General features: G+C 31.0%; 2 protein-coding genes across 6 annotated transcripts; both read left to right on the top strand.

The window, feature by feature from the left end:
* The first annotated feature begins 11,114 nt into the window (after nt 1–11,114).
* Nucleotides 11,115–19,478, top strand: LOC129297987 (protein LNK2-like). Of its 5 annotated transcripts, none has more exons than XM_054936366.1 (9): nt 11,115–11,493; nt 12,639–12,981; nt 13,154–13,283; nt 13,905–14,211; nt 14,325–14,405; nt 16,374–17,084; nt 17,168–17,343; nt 18,487–18,895; nt 18,995–19,478. In XM_054936366.1, the coding sequence occupies exons 1-8, from the start codon at nt 11,470–11,472 to the stop codon at nt 18,860–18,862; spliced, it is 2,148 nt and encodes a 715-aa protein (XP_054792341.1). In that variant the 5' UTR covers nt 11,115–11,469; the 3' UTR covers nt 18,863–18,895; nt 18,995–19,478. The 5 variants fall into 5 exon arrangements, with proteins under 5 accessions (XP_054792341.1, XP_054792340.1, XP_054792344.1 ...); XM_054936365.1 differs by having other exon boundaries at nt 12,639–12,984; XM_054936369.1 differs by having other exon boundaries at nt 11,116–11,493; nt 12,639–12,912.
* Nucleotides 19,479–22,823: 3,345 nt separating this feature from the next.
* On the top strand, nt 22,824–24,024 carry LOC129297986 (putative disease resistance RPP13-like protein 1). Its single transcript, XM_054936364.1, has 3 exons — nt 22,824–22,895; nt 22,982–23,314; nt 23,831–24,024. The coding sequence occupies exons 2-3, from the start codon at nt 22,994–22,996 to the stop codon at nt 23,843–23,845; spliced, it is 336 nt and encodes a 111-aa protein (XP_054792339.1). The 5' UTR covers nt 22,824–22,895; nt 22,982–22,993; the 3' UTR covers nt 23,846–24,024.
* Nucleotides 24,025–25,977: the final 1,953 nt, after the last annotated feature.

Genomic DNA, 25,977 nt, shown 5'->3' with positions numbered 1-25,977 from the left:
TAGTAGGATTTTGAATTCACCTAAATAAGTGGTGGTAATACCTAAGCTTTGCATAACAACAGGATATAGAATATATGTGATAAAATTTCTCATTTTATTTCAATGAATGTACCATCAGAAACTACAAAAGGACTCTCTCTCTCTCCCCCCCCCCCGCGTGTGTTTTGGCGAGTGACCTAAATCTATTTGTTCAATGAGTATTTCAATTATAATCATTTTATTTTATTAATACTTAACTATTATCAAGATATATTTCTCTCAAAAAATTCAAAATAATTATCATGATCAAAGTGCTCCTTATATATGCATGCTATCTCATAAAAATTTGAGATTTAGTATCTTTTTAAGTACTATATGATAAAATCTCTTACTGCCATTTGATTATCGTGCTACGTAAAATACTTATTGAATTAGTAGATTTAGGTTACTCATTCGATCCAAATATGTTTTTCATTTAACAATGGCATTCACTTTTTAATTATTTAATTTATTTTTTTCATCAAAATTAACCACAAATTGTATTAGAAGTTAGAAATATACACAAGTTTAAAGTTTGATAGTATAGAACTATAGACAGAATCTCTCTTTCCACCTACCTAAGGCCATATTTGGTAGCATTGAATTGATAAGGTGGAAATAAAATCAGAGATAGAATCTTAATTTAAACATGATTGGTGTGTAAAAGTTGTAATTCCAAATCCTAATTCCATCAAAAATGCCAGAAGCCAATTCTATCATATTGACCATGAAATTACTTCAATTCCCTTGAATTCAATTTGTGGACCTCACTATCCTCATCTTTTTTGTCCATTTATAACAAGGTAGGTCTTTTTAATTTTGAGAAAAAAGGACAATTTGATCTTTTCTTATTTTAAGTACATATATAAATTAATATTATATTAGAATTTTATTTTTATAATCAACAAACTTTTAAAATTCAATTCTATTTGGTTCTGATTTCAATTCCAATTCTGATTCTGATTTTAATTCCATTAAAAACTCTTTCATCATACCAAACGAGGCTTAAGATTGTAATAGGTGGGTTGCCAACCTAACACAAAAGGTTTATGGGAAGGTTTTGAAATACAAACAAGCAATTGAAATTGAAAAAGGTTTGGAACTAGAATTTTTTTTGCATAGACCCAGTGTATTAAGTCATCCACATACTTTGTCTAATAAAATCATTTCATATTGGATGATTATAAAAATAAATTTATTTTAATATTAATAATGATAAAGAGAGAAAATACAAAAATTAAAGAGGTGCTATATTTCAAAAAAAAAGTAATTAAAATAAAAATTTATTTAATTAAATTGGTGCAACATGTCATGTTTTATTAAATAGAATATAACACGTGGTGCACCACATTCATATAAAAATATATCTTAGAATTAACTATTGGTTTTTAATAAAGGCACCGATATAAAAAAAAAATATTAACAACATATTTTTTGTCACAATTTATCAAATAACTATAATAATATTATAATACTTAATGAAAAACATGTAAATAAGTTAAAAAACATAGCATTTATGGTCATAGTTTTATAAAGAACTGTCATCTCGAGTGACCGTTAAATAAAATAAAGTAAAATAATAAAACTAAGCAATTAAAATACATTTTTAATTACATTTGTAATTATGTGTGAATTCAGAAAAATTGATTTACTCTAACTAAAACTTAATAAATTGACCAATTAAATTTAAATTATTAATTATATTTTTAATTTTTTAAATTAAATTAAGTTATGTAATAAATTTTAGTTGAGGGGTAAATCCCTCAAATATTAAAATAAAATTAGCTAAGGGGTAAATCCCTTAGCTATATAAAAAAATATTATTACATAATTTTATGGCGAGATGTTTGAGGTGGACCTGTCATCATAAGTTCAAGTTTTTTTTTTAAATATTTAAGGGGTAAATCCCTTAGCTATCAAAATTTTTTTATTACATAACTTATGGCGACAAGTCTAAGGTGGATTTGTCGCCATAAGTTACTTAAAATTTAAAATTTAACTAAGGATAAAAAAACCTTTAATTTTTGATTTATAACGACAGTCTCTAGAGGACTTGTCACTATACCTCAAATTTGTTGTCGTAAATGATACCTCTCGGGTATTAAAAAAATAACTAAGGGGTAAATCTCTTAGCTAATTCACAAAAAAAATTATTATATAACTTATGGCGATAGGTTCAAGATGGACTTGTCGTCATTAGATAACTAAAACTTAAAATTTAAGCAATCTAATTGATTTATGACCTGCCGTTATAAATCATTTACGGTGATAGGTCCAGGTCCTCCTTAAATCTATCGCTGTAAATGAAAAGCTGAGGGTTAATAACCTTCGGCTATTGTGTTGTGTAAAAAAAATTTGTGTTCCTCCTCCCTTAGCTCTGTTGCCAACACCCTCAACTCATTGTAAGCTTCCTTTACCCACAACTTGATCCTCAAGCTCTTTACCCTCAGCTCCTCACTTTGCTCTCACCACTGCTACCTCTTAACCATGATATTAAAAATCAGACCGGACCGGTCGAGTCAACCCAAATCCCTTGTCCGCTCTGGGTTTACTTTTAACCTGATGAGCGAGTGAACCGGTGTAACCCGTCAACTCGGGTTCAACCCGGTATAACCCAGATAACCCGGTGGATTGATTGGGTTAATTGAGTTATTATTTTTTCATACTTTTACTCCTAAAACGACATCGTTTTTGATTTTTTTTTATTTTTAATTTTTCAGAGCTCTGAGTTCGGAAATAAGATAACAAAAAAAAGTGAAATTGAAGTCAAAAAATAAAAAATTAAAGGCAGAGCATGCTAAGTTCAAAAATATAATATTTTATTATTGTTAGAATTTTAAGTGGTTGAATTTGGTTGAATGTTTTTATAATTAATGTCTGTTTATTTAAATTGTATTATTTTAATTATGACCGATTTGCCACCAGTTCAACCCCAATTGAATCACTAACTCGTGATTCAGTGTCATGACTGATTTAATGACTGGTCTGATTTTACATATCTTGCTCCTAACTCCTTCACTCATAGCACGTGGACCAAGCTTTAACTCCACCCTTAAGCTCATTGCCCATGGCTCTTCGCCTGCCTCCTTTAGCTCACGTGATCGCCACTGCCTCATTCAGTTCACATGTCCGCCTACCTTCGCATGTCCTCCTTCAACTTCATGTTTTTATTATTTTTGTTTGGCAATGTTTTTTTTTTTCCATTTTGTAGCTTTTTTTTTGCATATTTTACCTAAAAATTTTTCTGTTCATTTTTTAAACTTCATTTTTATTTTTTCTAGTTATAATTATGTGTTTTTGTTTTTTAATTATAACTTAGTTAAACTTAATTATTAGCTATCATGCATTATATTTAATTAGCTAAAATTAAATTATTTTGTTATTGAAATTGCCAATGTATTAGAAATAAATAGCTCAATTTATTGTTTTAGATCTTAGGGAATCTCTATTTATATGTTGTCATGGTGTCAATTTTTTTAAAATTTCAAAACATAAATTATTTGATTAAAACATAATTCTTATTTGTTAATTGTATAATTATTATATTTAATAAATAGATTATATTCTGCGTTGGATTTAATTTGTTAAAATTGGTAATTTATTAAAAATTAATAAATTGATTCAGAGGGTTTAGTGTTCAAAAAATTTCATCTATAAGTGACTCTTTATTCTCTTCATGAACCCACTTCTCACCGCAGGCCACAGTTCCTAAAGTGACCTGTGGTGAAAAATCATAGTTTTTTTATGATGTGTAGTAAAAAAAAAAATTCATTTATTATTACATAACTTTATATTACAAAGCATTTTTTGTGACAAAAAATACCTTTTAATTATAATAAAAAATACTTTTTGCATCAGTGAGAACAACGCATCTCACCAAGCATCCTTTTGTCCTTGGATATAAAAGAAAAAAAAATAGTACAATGATTCACTTTTTAAAATTGATCATTTATATGCTAGACGAGAACGAATGTATATTATTTATAACTTGTAAATAATTTAATTGGTTAGCTTTTGTTGCTTGTCAACGCATTTTATTACACGCTACCTGACAATACCTAATTAAATTAAATATCCATAGCCTAATCAAATATCTATAGGTTAATCTATCATCAAATGAGCATGTGAGCTTTCTCTTCATGATGATTTCACTAATCCGAACCATCAAAGCATACTAAAATTTGGGGTTGTGATGTAATTTTATTGGTCTGATAGATTTAGTTTAATATATGGTAAAATTAGGTATCTAATTAATTAAAAAAGGGCCATGTTTATTAAGAAAAAGTTAATAGATGTAGTACGCGCTTGATATGCTTGTTAATAAATACTGTGCTTATCTAATATTGATTAGGTCGAGTAAAGGGAAATAATTTCTCTGAGATATTATCGAGTGTTCCAAACGATGATATAATATTGTTTTTTGAAGAATTAAAAAGCAACATATATTACCGTTTTTCTTGATGCTTGGCAGGAGGCCAGGAGTTACGTTTTTGTATTTATACGGATGTTATATTTATGGAAAATATTTTTTTTCATTTACTTTTTTTATTTTATATTTTAAATGAATGATACGTATTTTCTCATGTCTTGCAAGAATTTAGACAAATAAATTACATTTCTTTTATTGTGCAAAATGTTAACTAAAACGTATCAAGCATTATGTGGTATGTGCTATTGTTTTCCAACAAATTCAAATTGTCTAGATTTTGATACAAGCCATTTAAGCTTTAATTTTTTTTTTCTAAATGTTTTTTTTATTTTATTTTTCAAGATATTCTCACAGCCAGTAATTATGAAACTAATCTCTTAAAAAATTTGATTGCCAGTTAAGAAATTGTCCTCTTTCAAATAATGCTTTGAACTCTGAAATTATACTTTAAAAGCTCATATTGCTGCCAATTGTATCATACATTCACACTTACTTTGGTAAAGTGATTTTTTTTTTAATTTTTAATGAAGTATGAAAATAATGAAAAGAATCTTTCTGTTGCAATTTAAAATGGGATAATCAAACCTGCAAACATATGACAGGCAAAGCTTAAGCTATTTTCTTGGCTCCAATGAGTTTCTATATGCAATTCATTTAAATTTTTATTGGTCAAAAAGTTTAAGCTACTTAGATATGTTAAAAAAAAAACTAAGGGAGAATTAGTTATTTAATCATTATAGTTTTGATATAATTATAACTTAGTTCCCCATGAACTTTGATGCTGTAATTTTGTTTTTATAATTTTTGATTCAATTGTAATTTAATTCATAAATTTTGACTTAATGCAGTTGATTTCTTATAGTTTTAACTCTTTCAAATATTAGCTCTTATATTTTAAAAAATAAAATTTTAATATTTAAATTATTTTAAAATTTAAGTATTAATATTTTAAAGTACTAAAATTTTTAATATTTATTAAAGTTTCAAAATAATTTTATTCTTTATAATTTATTTTTTAAAATATAAGGATTAAAATTTTAAATTACAAAAATTATAGGAACCAAAGTTCAAAAATTAAGTTATAACCTATAATCAAATTAAAGCTATAAAATTGAGCTATAATAAGTTCAAGTTAAGAGGATACAATTAAATTAAAACTATAAAAATTAAGTAATTAATTTTCAAAAAACTAACATAGTATCACGAAACCTACGAAAAAAACTAACATAACATCTGTTTTATTTTTCTTAAAAAAAAAAAAACCATGGACCCCTATGTAGCAAAATTTATTGCTTGGCCCAAAGAATTTAATGAAGATAAATAATAATTCAGCATTAAAATTGAAAAAGAAAATCCGACTCAGTAATTCCACGTATATATTGCGCGCGTGCATTTCCAAATACACAGGCTGGCATAAAAAAATCAACGTCGCTTTCAAAGTTGAGGCAGATAGCAGTTGGCCACCGAAACATGCCATAACCCTCCACTCCACCAGTCCCCCTCCCAACTTTCCTTCACCATTTTTATTTTTTGTCTTTTTTTTTCCCAATTTTTTATTTAAGTAATTTAATATTGTTTATTTTATGTAAATTTTATAACCGGAGTGGTACAAATAAAAAAAATATGGATAGAGGAGATTTACGCTCATATAATTTAAATTGACTGATGTGATTTTTGAAAAATTTAATCGTATTTACCAACAAAAAATTATCCCTAATAAGTTTGTTGCTGATTAAATCATATTATTCATTTTAATTGTCCTTAAAAAATGTCAATCTAATTTTATTGTTATGATTTTTTATTATGATGATGAAAGAATTTTTTTTAGATAACTTTTATGCCAATAATTAAAAGTAATTTTAAATTATAAATTTGCAATAAGTTGTAATATTTATAAATTACAAATGATATGATCTATTTTTCAAACTCAATATCATGTTATGATCCGTAAATTATAGAGATGTTCTTTGTTTTAAACATCAAATGAAAAAAAAAAAATCACCTAATACAAATGATGAGAGTCCACCTCCTTAGATTTTAAAATTTTTGGCAAAGTTGACATGCATCAACTTTGACCCACTTCACAGGTCAAATAATAAAGTAGGCATTGCCTAACAATATTAAAATCCTATTGACCTAATTTTATATAAAATAAAACTTATCCTACTATTCATAATTAGTTAATTTGATCCTCTTCAAATAAAGTCGAGGATTCAAAGAGTGCCGTTATCATCTCTTTCATCAAAAGAAAAAAAAAAGCGGAGGATTCAAATCTTATAAAAAAAATCGTAGAAAGAGTTAATTTTTTTTTTTGAAAGAATTTCAATTACAGATTATTGTAGAGATTTAATCTTATATGGGTCTAAAAAAAAATTTTAAAATTTCAGTCCAGTCTAAAGGAGAAAAGTTAAAAAAATTTTGACGATAAAAAAACTAAAATATCCTTCACTTGTTATATATAATTAATAGTTGTTAATTTTTTTATTACACTTGTTAATTTATCAATATTACTTATAAATTATATCTATTTATCAGATAATCAATAACATTAGTTGTTAATTTATTAATTTTATTTATTAATTTATTAACATCAGTTGTAAATTACAAGACCTGTCAGTAATTTACACTTGATATCAGTAAGTTACAAGACTTGTCAATAATTTACAATTGATGTTAATAAAATAATAAGCATAGCTAGCGATTTAATAACTAATGTTGCTACGTATGATTGAAAAATTAATTTTAAGTTTTATATAATTATTGACATATCAACTCATATAATTTGCACCTTACATTTGTAAATTAATAAGTAAAGTAAAAAAATTAACAATAAATGATTCTGCATAATAAGTGAAGGATATTTTAATATTTTTACCATCAATTTTTTTTTAACTTTTCTCCCTGAAATTGAACTGAAATTTTAAAAATTTTTTAAACTTGCCTAAAATTAAATCTGTATAGTAATCCTTAATTAAAATTTTTCCTATTTTTTTAATTTTAAATTATGCATGCGTATTCTCTTATTAAAAATAACAGATACTAAATATGAATATATATTATATTATAGTAAGAATTTGAATTTTAAATTTTGATTCACCCCATTGTGATTAAAAGAGATATTTCAACCTCAACTGCTCAAAATAACAATACTTGAATTTGGCCCAATAATATCAAGCATGGAATAATTATATTCTAAAAACATACCACAAACCTCTTATTAAATGAAGTAATTCATGGACTTATTAGAATAATAATATATAGGACAACACCAACAAAGATTAGTCCAGTTGATAAGGATTTGACTTATTATATATCTACAAGATGATAAAATCAAATTCAAATGCCAATATAACTATTTTGTTAGTAGGCAACTTGTAAATATTTATAAAAACACTTTTTAAATCTAGAAATATATCCTAACCTTGATAGATTTTTAGAATCTTACTTGCCTAAGCTTTTTTTTTTTCCATAAAAAAAATGTATGGGACGATGGATTATAACGTGTGTGGAAACAAGAAGCTCATTAAACACTTTTCAAGTCATCACCAAAAAAAAAATTGCTAATTCTTATGATTATAGCTAACGATGTTTGATCTAATTAATAAGAATATGACTCATACTTTATAGAAAAAGCATGAGCTAATGGATAGGGATCTCTAAATCATGAGACTCCTCTAGACTTAATAAGCCCTTAAAATTAAAACCTAATTCATCTAAATCTTTTCATTACAGAACAATCAAATAAAAGCAAGTAAACATATCATGAGTTTGGAGGATTCCATTTTGATATAAGAACAAAAGAAAACAGAAATTTGATAAGAAGCTCATGTGGGTTTCCTTATAGAGTATATCAACGTGACTTTTAATTTCATCGTGATGGATAGGACGAAAACTTCAATAATGTATATATTTTTGGTACAAATGTAAAATGAGAAGAAAAGATAAAAAACGTGTGTGTATTATGTTTTGGCTCAAGTATCTTAGGTCTCTAACTCATACTCACTCTGTTAAAAAATGTAAGGCATTTTTAATTAAATCTCACTCCCAATAAAGTAGTTACTTATTTTCAAACTAACTCTTTATTTTTATATTTATCCTTATTAAACACCATATAATAAATATAAAGTTATTATCAATAGGGGCACTTTGTAATGATTACACCTTAACAAACTAAAAATATCTTATATTTTTTAACATCCAACTTCTCAAAAAATGCCTTACATTTTTAAAGCATGAGCTAACAGAGGAAGTATTAATCTAGTCAATAGCCTGCATATTTAGTTAGAACTCAAATTCAAAACCTTTGATTAAGTTGGATCTATCTCCTAATTAGTTGATTCAAGCTCCCAATAATAGAATATTATATATATATATATATATATATTGGCACAAATGTAAAATGCTACCCTTCCTCTTTCGCGTGGGGCATGAGGCAGCAACAAACACCACTTGTTGTACCTTAAATTATAGCTTCCAATACTTTATTTGTTCCGTACTTTCACTTGCATGATCAACCATTACTTCCAAGATCAACACACTTTGATATTTTTAAATAATACTAATAATTGATGGGAGCTAGACATATCACACCCAATAATCATTATCTTCTTTTTCTATACGGTTATATTGATTGTATATTAAACGTGAATCACAAAGTTATATACAAAAAAGGAGATAATCTATATATTGTTAATGTCCCTAACAACTAACCTTTATCATTCACATCATGCTCTCCATAAATAATAAAATTTAATATCAACAGGTCCTTGGTTCAGTGAAAGGAGGTTTCAGATTCAAGTACATATAGATATATAAAACATTTTTGAAAGAGATACTTATAATTGAGTTCGATAATATTTAAATCTGACCCAGGTATTTAGTTATATTAAAAAAAAATACAATTTGATATATGAAAACCCACCATGTAATTATTGATATAAATAAAACGTTTTTAAAAGGCAAGTACATATAGATATATAAAACATTTTTAAAAGAGATACTTATAATTGAACTCGATAATATTTAAATCTGACCCAGTATTTAGTTATATTAAAAAAAATACAATTTGATATATGAAAACCCACCATGTAATTATTGATATAAATAAAACGAATGGACTCCATGTATTTATACTACTCATCACTACTACTATTATTACTATTACATAGCAAGAAAAAAATGTTTATATATATATACACATACATACTATAACCATACACTTATTTCTACTCTCTCTTTTCACGTGATATTGCCTAAAGAAACAAGTTGATGTGATTTTAAGATCGAATAAGTCCTCATGTACGTTGGATAAAAGATTTCATAAGTCGAGAGTGGAGATAATTTTTGAACAATCTTGCATAGAAAATTTGAATTTAAAACAGAAAATGAGTTTTAGATCGGCATGTATATAGCATGTTTTTTGGATAATATTTCAAAAGAACTCTTTTTTATTAAAAGTTATCAAATCTTGCTTCTCACAAAAGTTATGTTGACTTTTATTAAAAAAAAAAAAGAAACTTTCAGAAGCTCAAACATGATAGCCAAAATCTTTTTGAGGAACCTGATTCCTTGAAATTGGCTTCTCAAATTTTCATAACAACCACATCTTTTTTTCTATTACAAATTTTCCGGATTATGCCACAATTCTAAAAATTACTTAGTTGCACAAGGGTTCAAAGACAATATTTGGCTATAAGAAATTATTTTTAAGAAAACTGCGTGAAGAAAAAAAAGAAATCTAAAGAGTCTTCTACAGAAACTTTTGCAAAAAGAAAAAAAATTAAAATTATATCTCAAGTGAAAAAAAAATCCTAAGTGATCTATTCTTAAATTTGATTTATTTCTAAAATTAATAGTAATAAATTGATTTTAGGGATTTTAACAATAATTGACTTTTAAATTTTATCTGGGACCTAATCATAATTTTCCCCTAAGAAGGGGGAATTTTATTGTTCATGATAAAGTCATGGAAGTTGATGAAGAATAATATTGTAATTATAAAATTACAAATTTCCCCTCAATTCTAAGGGGTTATCATCTTTTCAAGGACACTAGATTTTTTTTTCTTAATCTTGCTTAGATGTTAGGTAAATATACAATAATATAAACTAAAAAACTAAATAATTCTTTTTTTATAATGCAAATGTGTTTGTTTAATAGAAGTAATCTTATTCAAAATATAATCAAAGATTAAATATGAGTATATATGAAAGTATCTCCTGTTAATGTATAGTGAACTGACAGTAATTTTTTAATTTTGAATAATCGATTGAAACTACAATGGTGATGATGATCATGCTGCCACGTCAGCACACTCAAGTTGCAGAACAGGGCGAGAAGCCACACCACCCCAATCTGCAAGGCGAAAGCGACCCTCAAAACGACCTGAACCAAACACTAGCAAGAGAGCCCGGGCCCACCAAAGGATAAAAACCGGACGGACGAATAGTAAAAACAGATACCCAAACATGGGGAATTTTTTTTTTTTTCCCTTCAAGATCTCAAATGTGTCCCCACCAGCCAATTACCTTTCAGCATTTGATCGTCCTCCTCCTCGCCACTACTTTAGATACACCTCTTCACACGTGTCACACGTGTGGACCCCACCCCGGCTTCCCTAATTGTAAGCCACTCACGTACTCACGCGGCGTCACGTGAGCTCGACCCACCACACCAGGGACACAGACCACACCACGGACACAGACCACACCACCTCCTTCCTCTTCGTCAATCCCCTCTCTGTCTCTCTGTTTCTCTGTCTCTTTCACAGCTTCTTCAAAATTTGTAGCCGTTTTACCGTGAAGCAAAGGAGCCGAAAGCTTTTATTCTCTCTGCATGTGTCTGTTTTACCCTACTTCGCGGCGTTTCTGACTTCCTCTGTTTCTTCGGCTCAATTTCATGGTGTTTTTGGGCAGCTTTTCTCTGTGATCTTCTGGTGATTTCGGCGATGAGTGGAATAAGTCACTGGCTTGTATTTGATTCTGGTTTTGGACTTGAGGATTTCTGTTCTGGTTATATAAGAAATGTTTGACTGGAACGACGAAGAGGTGAGTTGATTTCCAGTTTTTTTCTTCTTTTTCTGTTGAAGTCAACGACTTGGTTGTTTTAGGTCTGTAAATTCTTGTAGTTGTAATTGAGTTGATACTTTTTGATGGTTTTAATGTGAAATGATTATGCGAACTCGGAACTGTGTTGGAAACTTTTCTGGTTCGGCTGGGAATTATATGTTGGGAAAGTCCTTGACTGTGTTGTGATATAGGAGATGTGGATTATGTACGAAGAGGAAATTTCTCTGGTGTACCACGTGAAAAGACATGGAAAGGACACTCATAAAGCAGTGCTTCGGATATAGCGATCCAAATCCAATATTAAAAATATTGCATTGCTTCGAGTTGTAAAACGGAGGTTGGGCCCTGGGAATTTGATTTCAAATGGTTTATACGAACAAGTCTGGTGAGAATCTTGTGGAACTTGTACGCAAAGTGGGAATGATACAGAGGACATGAGATGGTAGAGAGCCGGCATGTATCGTTACGACTAGAGGTCTTGCAATAGTATGTCCTCTCAACTTTTACTGATGGAGGTGGAAGATTATTATAATTTCTTCGGATCTTTTTCCTTGAAAGATGAATAAACATCAAGACCAATTGATGATATTCATTCATTTCGGGAAGGTTAGCTGTTGGATGCACTCCGATTTAGCATCACCTGGAATTGTATATGCCAAGAAGGCATGGATGAGGGATGGAGTGAATTTTTTTTTTTTTTTTAATCCTGAGCAATATCGACAGTTCGACACCATATACTTTCTTCATAATAGTAGATTATCTGTTCTCTTTTTACTTTTTTGCTGATGGCAGATCATCCGTTCTTATTCATCTACTACTAGAGTAGGCAATTAAAAGATATATACATGCCAAAATCTTTTCTTATTAGCCTATGAATGTCTTATTCTTCTTTGGTTTCTTGAGTAAATCTTAGATTGAAAATTTGATGCAGAATCCGTTGAGTCTCTATGTAAGATTGAAAATTAAATGGAACATCCTTCTTTGGCTTTAAGGTGTGATCTTAGCACCAGAGGATTCATGTGTACTTGTATAATAATGTCCATACTTCCTCAGTGCTTTCTTTTTCTTGATGACTTTAACCTCGTCAATATTTTATTGTATCCCTAACAAAAAAATGTTTTCAGCTTGCCAACATAATATGGGGCGAGGCAGGTGCGAGTGACGATCATATTGTACCTTATCCAGAGGTAACTGCGGATCTTGGAAACAAGAAGGAATGGAATCTGGAAGCCACTAGCATTAAGCTCACTGAGCAGAAGAGGCCAGAGGTTAAAATTGATGTTCACTGCAGAAAGCCAGGAAGCACTTCGAAACTTGATAGTAGTGGAGGGCTATCTGCCTCAGGATATGACACTAACTCATGGCCTGACTTGTCTTTATCCACTGCAGCTGAGACTGGTCAGGGTTCCCTGGGTACCGAAGTATCTAAAACTTTTAGTGAAATTAGAACATTCAATTCATCAAGAGGTGGTAAAATTGCTAATTGCTGGAATTATGCGTGACTATATGCAACATAGACATATGTCTGCCTGTGTGTGTATCACATTTGTCTCCCATATTTATATGCAAATGACTAAAAATCTGTGAATATTGTTTTATTTTGTTATTACTAATTACTAATTGTGTACATGTTTGACAGAAGAGACTGCCCAACTTGGAAAGGATGTTGAAGTTTTCCAAAGTTCAAATGAAGGTAAAGAACAAGGTGACTATGGTGACTATGGTTGGGGAAACATGGGAAGCTTTGATGACTTCGACCGAATTTTCAGGTTATGTAAATTTGTTTTATTATTGTATATATGATGTATGCATTGTCTTCGTAGGACATTATAATCACAAATTTCTATGACAAGGGTGCCATTCTCTTTCCAAATAACTTAAGTCTGCTTACCTTTTAGAACCTTATCCACAAGGATAAAGGACAGAATTTCTCTCTCTCCCCTGCCTACTTTTTGAGAACTTTGGCAGTTACAAATACAACTGTTAGTACATCACTCCATCTGAGTTTGAGTGGCTCCATATAAAATGATATGTATGTTAAACTTAGAAAAAGCAATGTGTTCAGTTGTACACTGTTGTAACTGCAATAATATTTTACGTGAATAAACTCAAATAAGGAGGCCTTTGTGTGTAATTTTTTGCCAACAAATTGACTCATTCAAATTGGTAATAAGCTTTCATGTTCCTTTTTCTGTATTTAGAGCTATATTGTAGGTATTATTGCATCACCTTGTCATTCATAGATGGTGCACATGATGGATAACATTGAATAGACGTATTACAATTACTCTGAACAGTGAACTTCGTTGATATACAGCCTATCATATAGCCATGGTAAATTTACAATGGCATCTGTCTGACTCAATATTCTCACAAGTGATATTTTTCAGCAATGATGATCCTATTTTTGGCAATGCAAGTCTCGATAATGCTGGTGAGCTGTGGTCTTCTAAAGATGTGAGTAACAGTACAGCTCCTATATCATTGGATGCTCCCAGTACATCAGGTGCTTTAAGGAACAGATCTGAGCCTTTGGAAATTAAAGCAGATGACGTTCAATGTAATGACCAATTATTTGCCCTTAGCCATGGGAAGATTGGTGGTTCTGCATGCCATGGTACACAAAATGTGCATGCTATGACAACTGATGTGACATACTGTGGAGAGAGAAGCAAGCCTGCTGGAAAGGAGCATCAGGTATGTCAAGTCAATTTGAAGCATAGTCTCTATAATATGAAGTTCTTTGCCTGTATAAGGGAACTATGAGATTAATTATTTCATTTTTCCCCCACCTAAAAAAAAAAAATCAGGATATTGTAGGAAGAATCACCTCTTCAACCTCTGGTTTAACTGTCGAAAATGTTGCAACTGCCAATGAACTTGCTGACAAGGTAACCCCTAATTTATTTTGGAACTATACAATGCTACACTTTATTATCTGTTAATTTATGAAAGAATTCAATTAATGTTTTTGGGTATTTTCCTACCCTTTTGTTGTGTGAATACAATAGAGAAAGTTATTTTGGTGCTTAAGAGAAGCCCTCTTCTGCTAAAATGGAAGAATATGAACGCATTAAGTGATATAATCTTTTCAATTATCTTCTGAACATTTTACATAGTTTCTCTAGTATGAGGTTGAGTGGCTATATGACATGTGATGAACTAGGTTCATATGGAGTATAAATTCATGTTGTGCTTATTGTTGGCTAGAAAACTCTGAATCTGAATAAGTTTTGTTATTAAGAAAAAAAATTAAACATGGATCAGCAATTGTGACGTTTCACTGATTGTGATAGAGAAACAATCATTTGGAATGAGAAAGTATCAAGAAAATCTTTGTGGAGTTAGACCTTTATTTCGTTTGAGAGAAGATAGCACATTGAGTGCTTGCTTTAGGTGACTCATGTGCCTTTTGTTGGGAAAAAATGGTGAATCATGTACCACGTAGCAGATTTATCAGCTAAGCCTCTACTCTGTTCTATGTTTTAGAATCTATGCTAGAAGATGTGCTATAGCTTCAGAAGAATTGGTGACTTGGCGTTGATTATTGAAGATGGGTTAAAAGGGACTTCCAATAAGATGTTTTAAATCCTATCATTGTTCTAATGTTTCTAGCATCTTTTTTGGGAAGTGGGGGAAATGGTAGTGTATTCAGCAAATATCAAATGTCTACACACGCATGAACGTCCTGTAAGCTTTATACTTCAGAATCATAAGAAACATTTCAGATCCCAATGCACTCCAGATAGAGACAGAGACTTGATTAAGAAAACCATGAACAGAGTAGGGGTGAGGCTCTTCCTATGAGCCATTTAGAGTTGCGTGGCACCTTTAAAAAATCTAGCAGCCCTTTCCGACAAAATACCCCAAATCTCAATTCCTTGAATTCTTCACACTGCTTCTCGTAACTGGCTCTGTTGACTTTCTTGGTTTCTCCTATCTGGTCTATTTAGTTTTCACAACAAAATACCAATAACACAACTATTGGACCAGTGTCAAAGTTTTCAATACACAGCTCCTAGTGTGTCCGCTCCTTATTTCTCATCAGTTCACATGAAGAGTCATGATTGCGACTTCCTTAATGCCAAACCAAAGTAGAATACTGAAATTCAGTAATATGATACGAACTTGCCATAAAATAAATAGTCAAACAAAAGCGTTACTCAAGTTGCAGGATATTCTTATTCTCTTTTAATTTTTTATTTTTGTGGAAGCTTGGTTTTGGGTTCAGGTCTGATGATTCCAACCATCTGTAACCATGTTAAGTAAATAAGGAAGATTAAAGTTAGGGATAAACTGAAGGGATTAATTAAAACAATTCAAAATAATTTATCTAAAGGTTCAATTACAAAGTTTACGAAAAAGCTTCACAAACTTTTCTTTGTGTGCTACTTTTAGTGAATTACTGTTGCAAGTAACCTTTTGTTAAGCCATGCCTCCTTGGCAAGAGAACCATAAGCAGAATATTGGTTATGTTTAGCTTTAACCCAACTGTGGCAAAATAGCCTTTAATTCTATGAATTATAACATAGAAGCATTGAATGATTGATATAGGATGACTGAAAGTTTAGGCATTTATTTTTTCAAATTCTTTCTAAGCCACACAAGCTGAAATAAAACTAGTTAGACCAAAACAAGGAAAGGAAAGATGTGGTACAGGGATATTATGCCACACAAAGCAACTTAGGGGAATTTGAGAACAAATTAAGTGGCTTCAGAACAAGTTATAAGGGCCATTAATGGAACTAAGATAAAATAATCATGGTATTTGTGCCTGTTAGTAAATAATTTTGTGCAACACCTCTGGTCAACGGATCTATATTGACATATTTACCTTGTGTTACATTATATTTATTCAGGCTTTTGGGCAAAATAATCTGTTGAAAGTTCAGAAAAAATCACAGGGAAAACAAGAGGCTAAAGGATTGCAGAATTTTTATGGTAGTTGGTCTCCTTCAACAAATCTGTCAAACCAATTTGAGAATCAACTGACACCTTCTGTCATGCAATCTTCTCCCCCTTCAGTTCTTGGAAAACAGAAGCAGATTCAAGGAGCTGAGGCCTTTTATCAGAACATCATGAATCCATATCTAGTATCTCCTTTTTATGGAAACCCAGGAAATGCATATCCAGCTATCCCAATGCTATCTCAGGCTCAGTCAGATCTCAGGCATCAGCATCTACTTTCTGGATATGACGCGTCTAGTAATTTAGTGAATCCTGTGAGGAAATCTGGGGACTTAGTCAAACCTCTGACCATGACTCCTCAGGAAAAAATTGAAAAATTGAGAAGGCGGCAACAAATGCAGGCAATGCTTGCAATTCAGAAACAACAGCAGCAATTGGGCAATCAAGTTCCCAGCACTAATAAATTCATCAATCAAACATATCTGCTAGAAATGCAAAATCGTTCCTCTGATGGGACTGATCCTGAAGTTGAAGATCGAAGCAGTTTTCCTGCTCTGGAACCACCTATTGAACAAGATGACTCCGATACAGTCTCTGCAGCTATTGACGGGTGTTTTGTTGAAGAAACAACACTGTACAAGCTTCAGGACATTATATCAAAGGTATGGCTGAGTTGTTAGTGGCGAACACTTTATATTATGCTTATTTCCTTGTATACTAATCTGGACACGGCTACAATCCCGAGGCATGCTTTTCTCTACAGTTGGACATCAAAATAAGACTCTGCATCAGAGATAGCTTGTTCCGCTTGGCACAAAGTGCAACGGAAAGGAATCCTGCTAGTGATAGTAGCAGTACGAACAAAACTAGCAGAGAAGAACACAATGTTCTTCAAAGAGAAGAAATCAATTGCCAAAACAGGTCAGGAAACGTATTATAATACAATGCTCCTTTAATTTCCATGACTTGCTGAAGTTTAATTTACTATATTTGTTTATATTATTTATAAGTGAAGCTGAAATAGTGGAAGAAAATATTTTTGCTACTTGCTCCGCCATCACTTAATGATAAATATCCAATGCTCATGTTTGAGTTCAGTAAATTTTTATATCTCTGATGCCTAACATCAGAAACAGTGGTAGGGCTCTGAACTTATAAGGATAATAAGGAGACAAATAACTCTAAAAAGAGAGAAATAGAGCAAGAATCTTACACTGTTAGTCTCTTAATAGCCAAAATACTGAGAGAGTCTCCAAGTAAGATAAACTGGAACTTTTATTACTCAATGTGTCTAGCCTTTGAGGCTGTCTAGTCCATTTAAAATGCTGAACATAAATGAAAATAATTAATAAATAACAGAAATATTTCCAAATATCTCTGACAACTTAAAGGTCCACTTATTCACAACTAACAGTAAATAATTAAAATAAACAACATCCCTAAACATCTGCATAACAACATCAACTTCTGTTATCTTCCTCCTTTTTTGTCTCTGATAGGTGATTAGTGGTTGGTTTTGTTGACTTGGTCTCTTATCAAATAGACAGTAGTGGAGTCATGTTATGGTGAGGGTGGCAACTCTGTGTCCCTCTCAATTTCCCCTTTTTCTTTGAGATGGTACATATATGTATCCGTGCCAACTTGGTTTTACTTTTACTTCATTGAGCCCAGCTTACTTGAGTTACTAGTTATTCTGTGGTAATATTTTTCTTCACTTTACCAGTATAAAACTCAAAAAAAAAAAGTAATTTAGGCTTTTAAGAATTAGTCATGGTAAGGCATTTTCTGCATCTCAATATTGTACTTACTATTCATAGACAAGCACTGACACTATATTAGCAGTCACCTAAAACATAGTTCATTTGCTATAACAGATTTCTTCTGATTTGCGTTTAACAAATTAATCATACAATCATGTTTTCCAACTGAATCCCTACTCATAATTTCAATTCAAAGACGAAAGTAATGTCTTCACTAGATTTGCCAATTTTGCTTGAACAATGATCAATTGAACTTCTTTGGTTATGGTTTAACGTCCCTGTATGAATTATATTGGTATCACAGATATGTCAGGATGCCCCATTCTGAAACAGAGACAAACCCCATTGATCGAACTGTGGCTCATTTGCTCTTTCATAGGCCTCTGGAGTTAAATGGAAATTATGCTGACAAACTTGACTCACCTATCTCAGCTAGGACGCAAAATAGAAGCCACGCGGCTAACCTGTCTAATTTGACTGTGAAGTGCTTGCCTGATGAAAATATGAATAGTAATAAACAATTTTCTGACCAAGGGCTTAAGAATTCTTGTTCATTGATTGAGGCCCAGGCTCAACCAATGGATCAATTTAGAAACAGTCCTTGCATAGGCACTTCAGAGAATGCTTCTAACAATGGGCCAGCAGATGTTGGAGCTCAGGAGCTTGAAGCCTCTCAATGAAGATTGAAGAGAATATTATCTAGAAATCTGAGGGTAATTCTTTCCATTATCGCTTCCATGCTTATTGCTATGCTCTCCACGTAGATTCTGTATGGCTTTACTTGTAACGCAATGTTTTTGTTCCATTGTCAGCTGTCTGGATTTTAATCAAGCACAAGCGCTTAGGCCAATCTTCATAGATGACCAAGCACCGGTTGCGTGATTGTGTACTCTTAAGGCTTTATAATACTTCTATTAAAAAACATGACTGCTAGTGTGTATCTCTCACTGCCTAAACACACTCTAGGTGTTGAGTGCTGAGAAGTTGTTTCTATCAGAACTACGCCAGATGCGTGTATGGAGTACCAAAACCACCCAAATCTCATATTATTGTTGGCCTATTATGGGAGTTTTATTCATGCAACTTGGCAGCCAGTAGCCTCTCATCATTGACTTAATATCTGCTTGTCAATAGATTGAGTCCCTACATTGGCTTGTAGATTTTGGTTTCTACCAAAAATCACGTCCACGAGAGGGGTACCAAGAAGCCATACTCCATGATAACTTACATTCTTAGTTGACTGGTCTTCTACATATGATCAGATTTTAATTCTCAATGATTAATTTTCAGTGCAAATATATACTTTCCATTGGTTAAAGGCTACATAAAAGGCTTTTGAGGGGATTGAAGCTTGAATGGTGGATTGATTATGGGAAAAAAGGTCAGATAGAGAAAGAGAAAAGGCGATAAACATGTTTTCTCTTTATAAATGCAGGGGAACTCAACCATTAATAGGTTCTGTTGGTCAAAAAAGAAAGAAAGAAAGAAAGAAAGAAAGAAAGAAAAACTATTAATAAGTTCTTGTATTACATTCAAATGTTGTCTGCAGTTTTGTTACCTAATTTGAGCGAGATGTTTGTGAGTGGATTAACCACTGCCCGAGTTCTTGGTAGGCATGTGTGCTAAGGAATCGTGCCATGGTCAAGTTTCATCAGCAACTCAAACGCAGATATTAGTGTTGTCTTTTATCTTATTTGATTCTTTTTTCAGGGGCAATTTGGTGCTTTTGATATAAAGTCCAGCAGCTAGGGTCCAACTTGACGAGCCAACTCAAAAAAAAGAGAAAAAACTAAGCCAAACTAACTTTTAAATGGGTTTAGTTCAAATATCTAAATTTTTTTTCTTATTAATAACCTTTAATTTAGTTTTCATTTAATATTCACAAATCCTATCCTAGACTGTATCAGTTTACAGGTACCTAAATGAAGTTTCAATAATTGTTTGTTTGAATATTTTTAAAAATACTAAGAAAAAATGAATACAATTATGCAAGAGGTTACTTTATACATATACTTTTATTTTTACTTTTTTAATGTTTAGTCTTATATTAGCGATGGCAAAAGAAATGTACATCATAGTGTTATACGACTAGAAAAACCTTTTTGTTTTTAAATAAAAATTGAAATTGATTAAAAAACTCTGCTTATATTATATAGATAGTTCCAAACCTGAGTAAATGAAGAGGGTTATGTTAGACTTTTAATTATCAATGTAAAACTTTATTAAATTTTACATAAACATAGTTGGATTTTTTAAGCACGTTTCAAATAAACTTAGCATGAATTAAGATTAGCTAGAATAAATCTAGTCATCTTGAATTATGAACTCCAGATATTGAAGAGTGTGTTTAGGTTCTTACATGGTAATGTCTTGAATGCGTGAATAGATTTGAATCCTTTCAACTTACTCTTCTTGATTTTCTTTAAATTTAAATCCTTTAGGTTAACAAAATGGAAAGTAGATTATTTATTTGAAGATTAATTATAAAATTGGGACATTATATACAATCATATTCTCTTTCTCTCTCTAAGCGTATAAATATACGAATGGAGCTAGGGAATTTAATTTAGAAAGAGTACGCGGGACACAATGAGACCAACTCTGTATTCTTCTTCTTCCCACCCCGAGATGTACCCGTTGCACTTTTTAAAAGAAGTGCATTGAATGCACATCTTTTTTTTTTTATAATTATTTTTATAATTATTAGTAAACCATACACATCTTCTTTCAATTAAAATTAATAAAAAGGATGTGCATGTCTCTAATTTGGATGTGTGTCGAAACCATACGGTACACGTTTCCCTCTAGCTTGTCACTAGGAACATGAGATTATGAATTGTTATAAGTAAAATCATCTAAGCAAACTTTTACAATTAAAATATCCTAACTTTTTTTTTTTCAATAAGAATAACTTGACTCCTATACTATAGGTTTAAGAGTATTTAGAACTCTAAACTTATTTTTTTTTGCAATATTTTTCATAAACTTTTGAAAATAATATAATTTGACTCATATAATTAACAAAAGTTAACTTAATTGTTAGTTGACCAGAATATGATAGAAAATGATTTTAAAAATAAGAGAAAAATCAATTGAATTATAATAAATAATCAAAAATTACAAACAATGACAAAATGTTGGATGTTGGTCACCAAATAGATGATCAAGAAACTTTATACTCCTTTCAGCCTAAAATAAGGGTATTCATTGGACGACATGAAATTAGGATAACCCTATCATGTATTCTGTCTTGAAAATGAACGGGACTAAATTTTTATCTTGTATTTTGTCCCATCCCATTTACAATTGGGACAAGATGGAAAGGGACCGGGACATATCCTAATAAAATAAATAGAATATAAAAAAAGGTCTGGATTACAATATTTATAAAATTACATAATTTGTTAAATTCAAAACCAAAACAATGAAAGTACATATATTTAATTATTGAGTCTCAACTACAACAATTTAGAGTAAAAGAATATGTTACAACTTGAAGTTAAGCACACAACAACCATAAATGATGAGTAGAGCGTAGGATATTAAATTTTATGTCTAAAATAAAATAAATTTGTTGTGAACCGAGCATTCTTGTGCAACAGAAGATCTGATATAAGCATTTTATTGAATGAAACGTTGCACCTTCATTTGTCAGTAGATTCTGATATAAGCATTCATATATATGGCAAATAGATGCGTCAAGACAGATCTCCTAAATGAACAAGTTTATTTTTGAAACGCGACGCCATTGTGAGCAGAGCACTGAGCAAATTGTTATGTAACTAAAATAATAAAGTAAATAAAAAAAATATGTACTGTAACAGAATAAATAAAATATTAGACATTAATAAAAGAAAAAATATAATAATATATTAGGGACGAGATATCTTGATGGTGATTTTGAGTTCCGTTCTATCCCGAGTATATTTTTGTCCAATTTTGCAAAATCTTGTCTCATTTTATTTTTTTGGGTTGGGATAGACTTGTCTAGATATGATCATGATGAAATTGAGCCAACATTGGTATGGGGACAACCATAAACATTTTACCCCATTTAATATACGTATTTTTTTCTAATTAATTTTGGTTCAAGATATAAGCATTTAATAGTTGTAAGATTTTTCCCCCATTTTACCTATTATATTTATTAATATAGATTATTGTGTGAATTTACTAACTTCTTTTTAAACTAAAAATAAAAAGAGAAAACAATATATATATTTATAAGAATAAGAATTTTACTGGTACATGGATTATGGTTGGTAACCGCTTGTATTTTATATTTTGAACGAGAGGATATGTCATACAAAAAAAAAAAAAAATCTTATTCCCTTGTTCTCCTTACCAAATTCGTTTGTAATTGACTTTTATTATTCCTATCCATTCCACTTGTTTTGGAATCCGAATTTTGCTTGGTATACGTTGGGTCTGGAATGAGTAAGATGGAAAAATAAAAGAAAATGATTGAAGATGGGAATCAGTACTTTTCTCCTGAGCATAGTATTTGAATAAATTTTGAAGCATCTTATCTCAAATCTCAACCCAAATCTTGAGTAAGGAATTATGGACATTCCTCAACAAGGAAATCAACGTTAAATTTTGGAGACTTGAGCATAATTGAAACACATTTCATCTCTTCAACGTAACTGTTGTGTCTGATAACTGCAACTCAGATTTCCATTTCACAGTGACTGCAGATAACCAACCAACCAAGTGAGAGTCTAGCTTTGATTTGTTCATTCTTCGTCCACAACGTCTCTCTTCCATTTTTCTTAAGTTTTCTTCTTTACTCTTAACAGACACAGGAAACAATGGCTGAGTTGGTGGCTGGAGCGTTTCTGTCCTCTTCCCTTCAGGTGGCCTTCCAGAAATTGGCTTCTCGTGAAGTTCTTGACTTCTTCCATGGCAGGAAGCTCGAGGATGGCTTGCTGAAAAAGCTGCGCATCATCCTTCTGCCTGTGAATCAGGTTATTGAAGATGCAGAGGAAAGGCAGTATCGAAATCCTAACGTGAAGCAGTGGCTTGCCGAGCTCAAGGATGAAGTCTTCAAGGCTGAAGACTTGATCGATGAGATTACTACTGAGGCATTGCGACAGAAACTGGATGCTGAATCGCAGACTCTGACTGGCAAGGTACAAGGTTGCTTTACTACTATCGTTAATCAAAGGCTGTTCGAAAAGTGTTGATATTGGTATTTCAAAAGGAATAAATATTTTTATGAATAATATTAAACACTATTCAAGGCTATTAAAATTGAAAATTGATTTCTTTAAATGTCTTCAAATGCAACGTTTAGAGAACGCTAAAATGAATTAGTGTAATGAGCCATAATATTTATGAAACTAGTAATTAAATCATGCTTTCAGAGTGTCCAAAAGTTGTCTAATCTTATCTATAAATACCAAGGAGTGTTGTAAGTCCAATGCCATGCTCTTCAATTTTTGGACAATTCTTTCTTCCACCTCTATATTATGTTGTGCGGCCTGAATATTATTCTGTTAGTCTTTGTTGTTTTGTGTCCTTGTTTATTTTTTACAAAATGAGTTTGTTTAATTTTGGGGAGCTGCCGCTCGATCAACTGGTGTGGCGGAATAGCTCTTAAGGACAATGTTTTCGGGCATAACTCAAACTATAATTTTATTCGCTAGTGCCAACAATCTTAAAAGCTACCTTCCACTATGTTAAGTGGACAATGGTGAATAATGAACATGAACACCAATAATGCATGCCTATCTAGCCTGGTGCCAACAATGAAGAGATGTCTGTCATTCACACGGCTGGGCTGTCTGTCACAGGTACGCATCTAAGAATATCTATAATTTTACTCAATATATTAATGGATTTTGGGGTTGAAGTCATCGATTAAAGGACGTGTATATGATATAGTATGGACGGATTGCTATTTGTTGTGGTTTTGTTTCAGGTATTTGTTAAGAATTTGACAAATAACTGATTTGTAATGAAGAATTATCAAAACCAATAATGGTACTTTATTTTGAATTGACCAACCATTGTCATCATTTATTTATTGCAATAAAGATTTCCCACGGGTTTCACAAGGAAATATCCAAATTTAAAACTGTTATTTGGTCAATACCTTTAAATAGCCTTTATTGCAATATTGGGTGATATTAGGCTTTTTAGCCATTCATGTATTTATGTCTGCATAATTGTATTTGTGTACCTAATGAAGGTGCAAATTAGGCTCTAGGTCCGAGGATGGGGGTATGAGATTTGTTATGAGATGAAGTGTTCAGATAAGAGCACACTCTTGAAGTGGGTTAGTATGGTTATGATTAATGAATACCAAAGAGTGTCCAATATATCCCTCTATCTGAACTTACCTAAGACCTTAAAAATGCTTCCTTTTAGATGAAAAGTGTTAACCCGGGGAACACTGATGGCAGTTGAGATACTCGAATCGCTGTAACATTGAGACAATTTGAGACCTCTTTTTATAGGTACATCTAATATTGAATAAAACCCTATGATATTTTTGAAGCACAATAAACCATTGATTTGTATTAGTAGCAAAGTCATGTGGTGCCTTAAAAGAATTTGATAGTAGAATAATGTTGTGTCTGTTACTCGTGGAAGAATAATGATATGTGAATTGTAGATCATCATAAAAAGGCATTGAAGCTATTTCTCTATTACGCATTTGGTTTTATAATATATATTAAGCAGGAACTTTATGAATGAGAGGTGGAAGATAAGTGGAGATAACAACTGTCTTTTCAAGACATTAAAGCAGTAGTAAAAGAAGGTCTGGCCATCCTTCATTTCTTCTTATTGGTTTTATAAATAAATAAATGTCATTAAAGGTGTTGAATTTTTTTTTCTCAAAAACGCATATTGGTTTGTGATATTTTATGACTATGAGTGTCATAATTGAAATTAATTATAATTGAATTTATTTGCATAGAAAAAATGAGTGAAGAACTTTATATGGTGTTAAAGTTTTATTCAAAGTATGAAAAGGCTTTGCACACTTTATTTTATACTAGACTGTTTGTGCATGTGTTGATATGTTTGTAGTAAATTTAAAATTATGAGAAATTCTAATTTAATTAAAATGGGAGGAGATTATATGGTGAGATTCTAATTTAATTAGAATTATTGAAAATATTTTTCATGTCATTGAAATATTTGAAAGTGTGGGGGGTACCTAATGTGGACATGGAGTGTCTTGCAAAAAATGAGTTTGCTTTACTGAAAATGTGTTGTGCCAAAATATTAGTCTTATTTTATAAATGCAAAGATATTATTTTGTGTTGTGATTTAGAGACAAAAAGTAATTAAAAGGAGGCTATTATTTGCATGAAGGCAAAGTTTGTTAATTATGAAATTATGTGGCTTACAAATAAAACATTGTGATGGTGGCACAAATTTAATCATTTGTCTGGTAGATAAATGTATTTCGAAATAAGTGCATGCCCTATTTAATTATCTTGACACAAATATTTACTATTATGAATAATGGTTTGTTTATCTATTATGATCTCATGAGATAAATAAAATATTCAAAAGATGTGTATAGTGGATTCCTATTATATAAATACACATATATTAATTGAATTATAAATTCAAGTGAGAAAATCCACTAAAGATAATCCACCTTTAGTAGTGATGAAAATAAGTATGATGATGGGATCATAATAGAGTTAGAGTGCATTACCTAAAATTGGAGGCTAAGTTGTGGGAAATCTTCTTAGCAATTATTTTGGTATAAAACTGACACTTATCAATGAGCATTCCCATGATGCTAACATATTTTTTAAAAAATGAAAATGGA

This window comes from Prosopis cineraria, unplaced genomic scaffold (genome assembly GCF_029017545.1).
Source record: "Prosopis cineraria cultivar Desert tree isolate PC_DT_omini unplaced genomic scaffold, ASM2901754v1 PC675, whole genome shotgun sequence".
Classification (NCBI taxonomy): domain Eukaryota; kingdom Viridiplantae; phylum Streptophyta; class Magnoliopsida; order Fabales; family Fabaceae; genus Prosopis; species Prosopis cineraria.
This window is presented reverse-complemented; position numbering and strand designations above follow the sequence as displayed.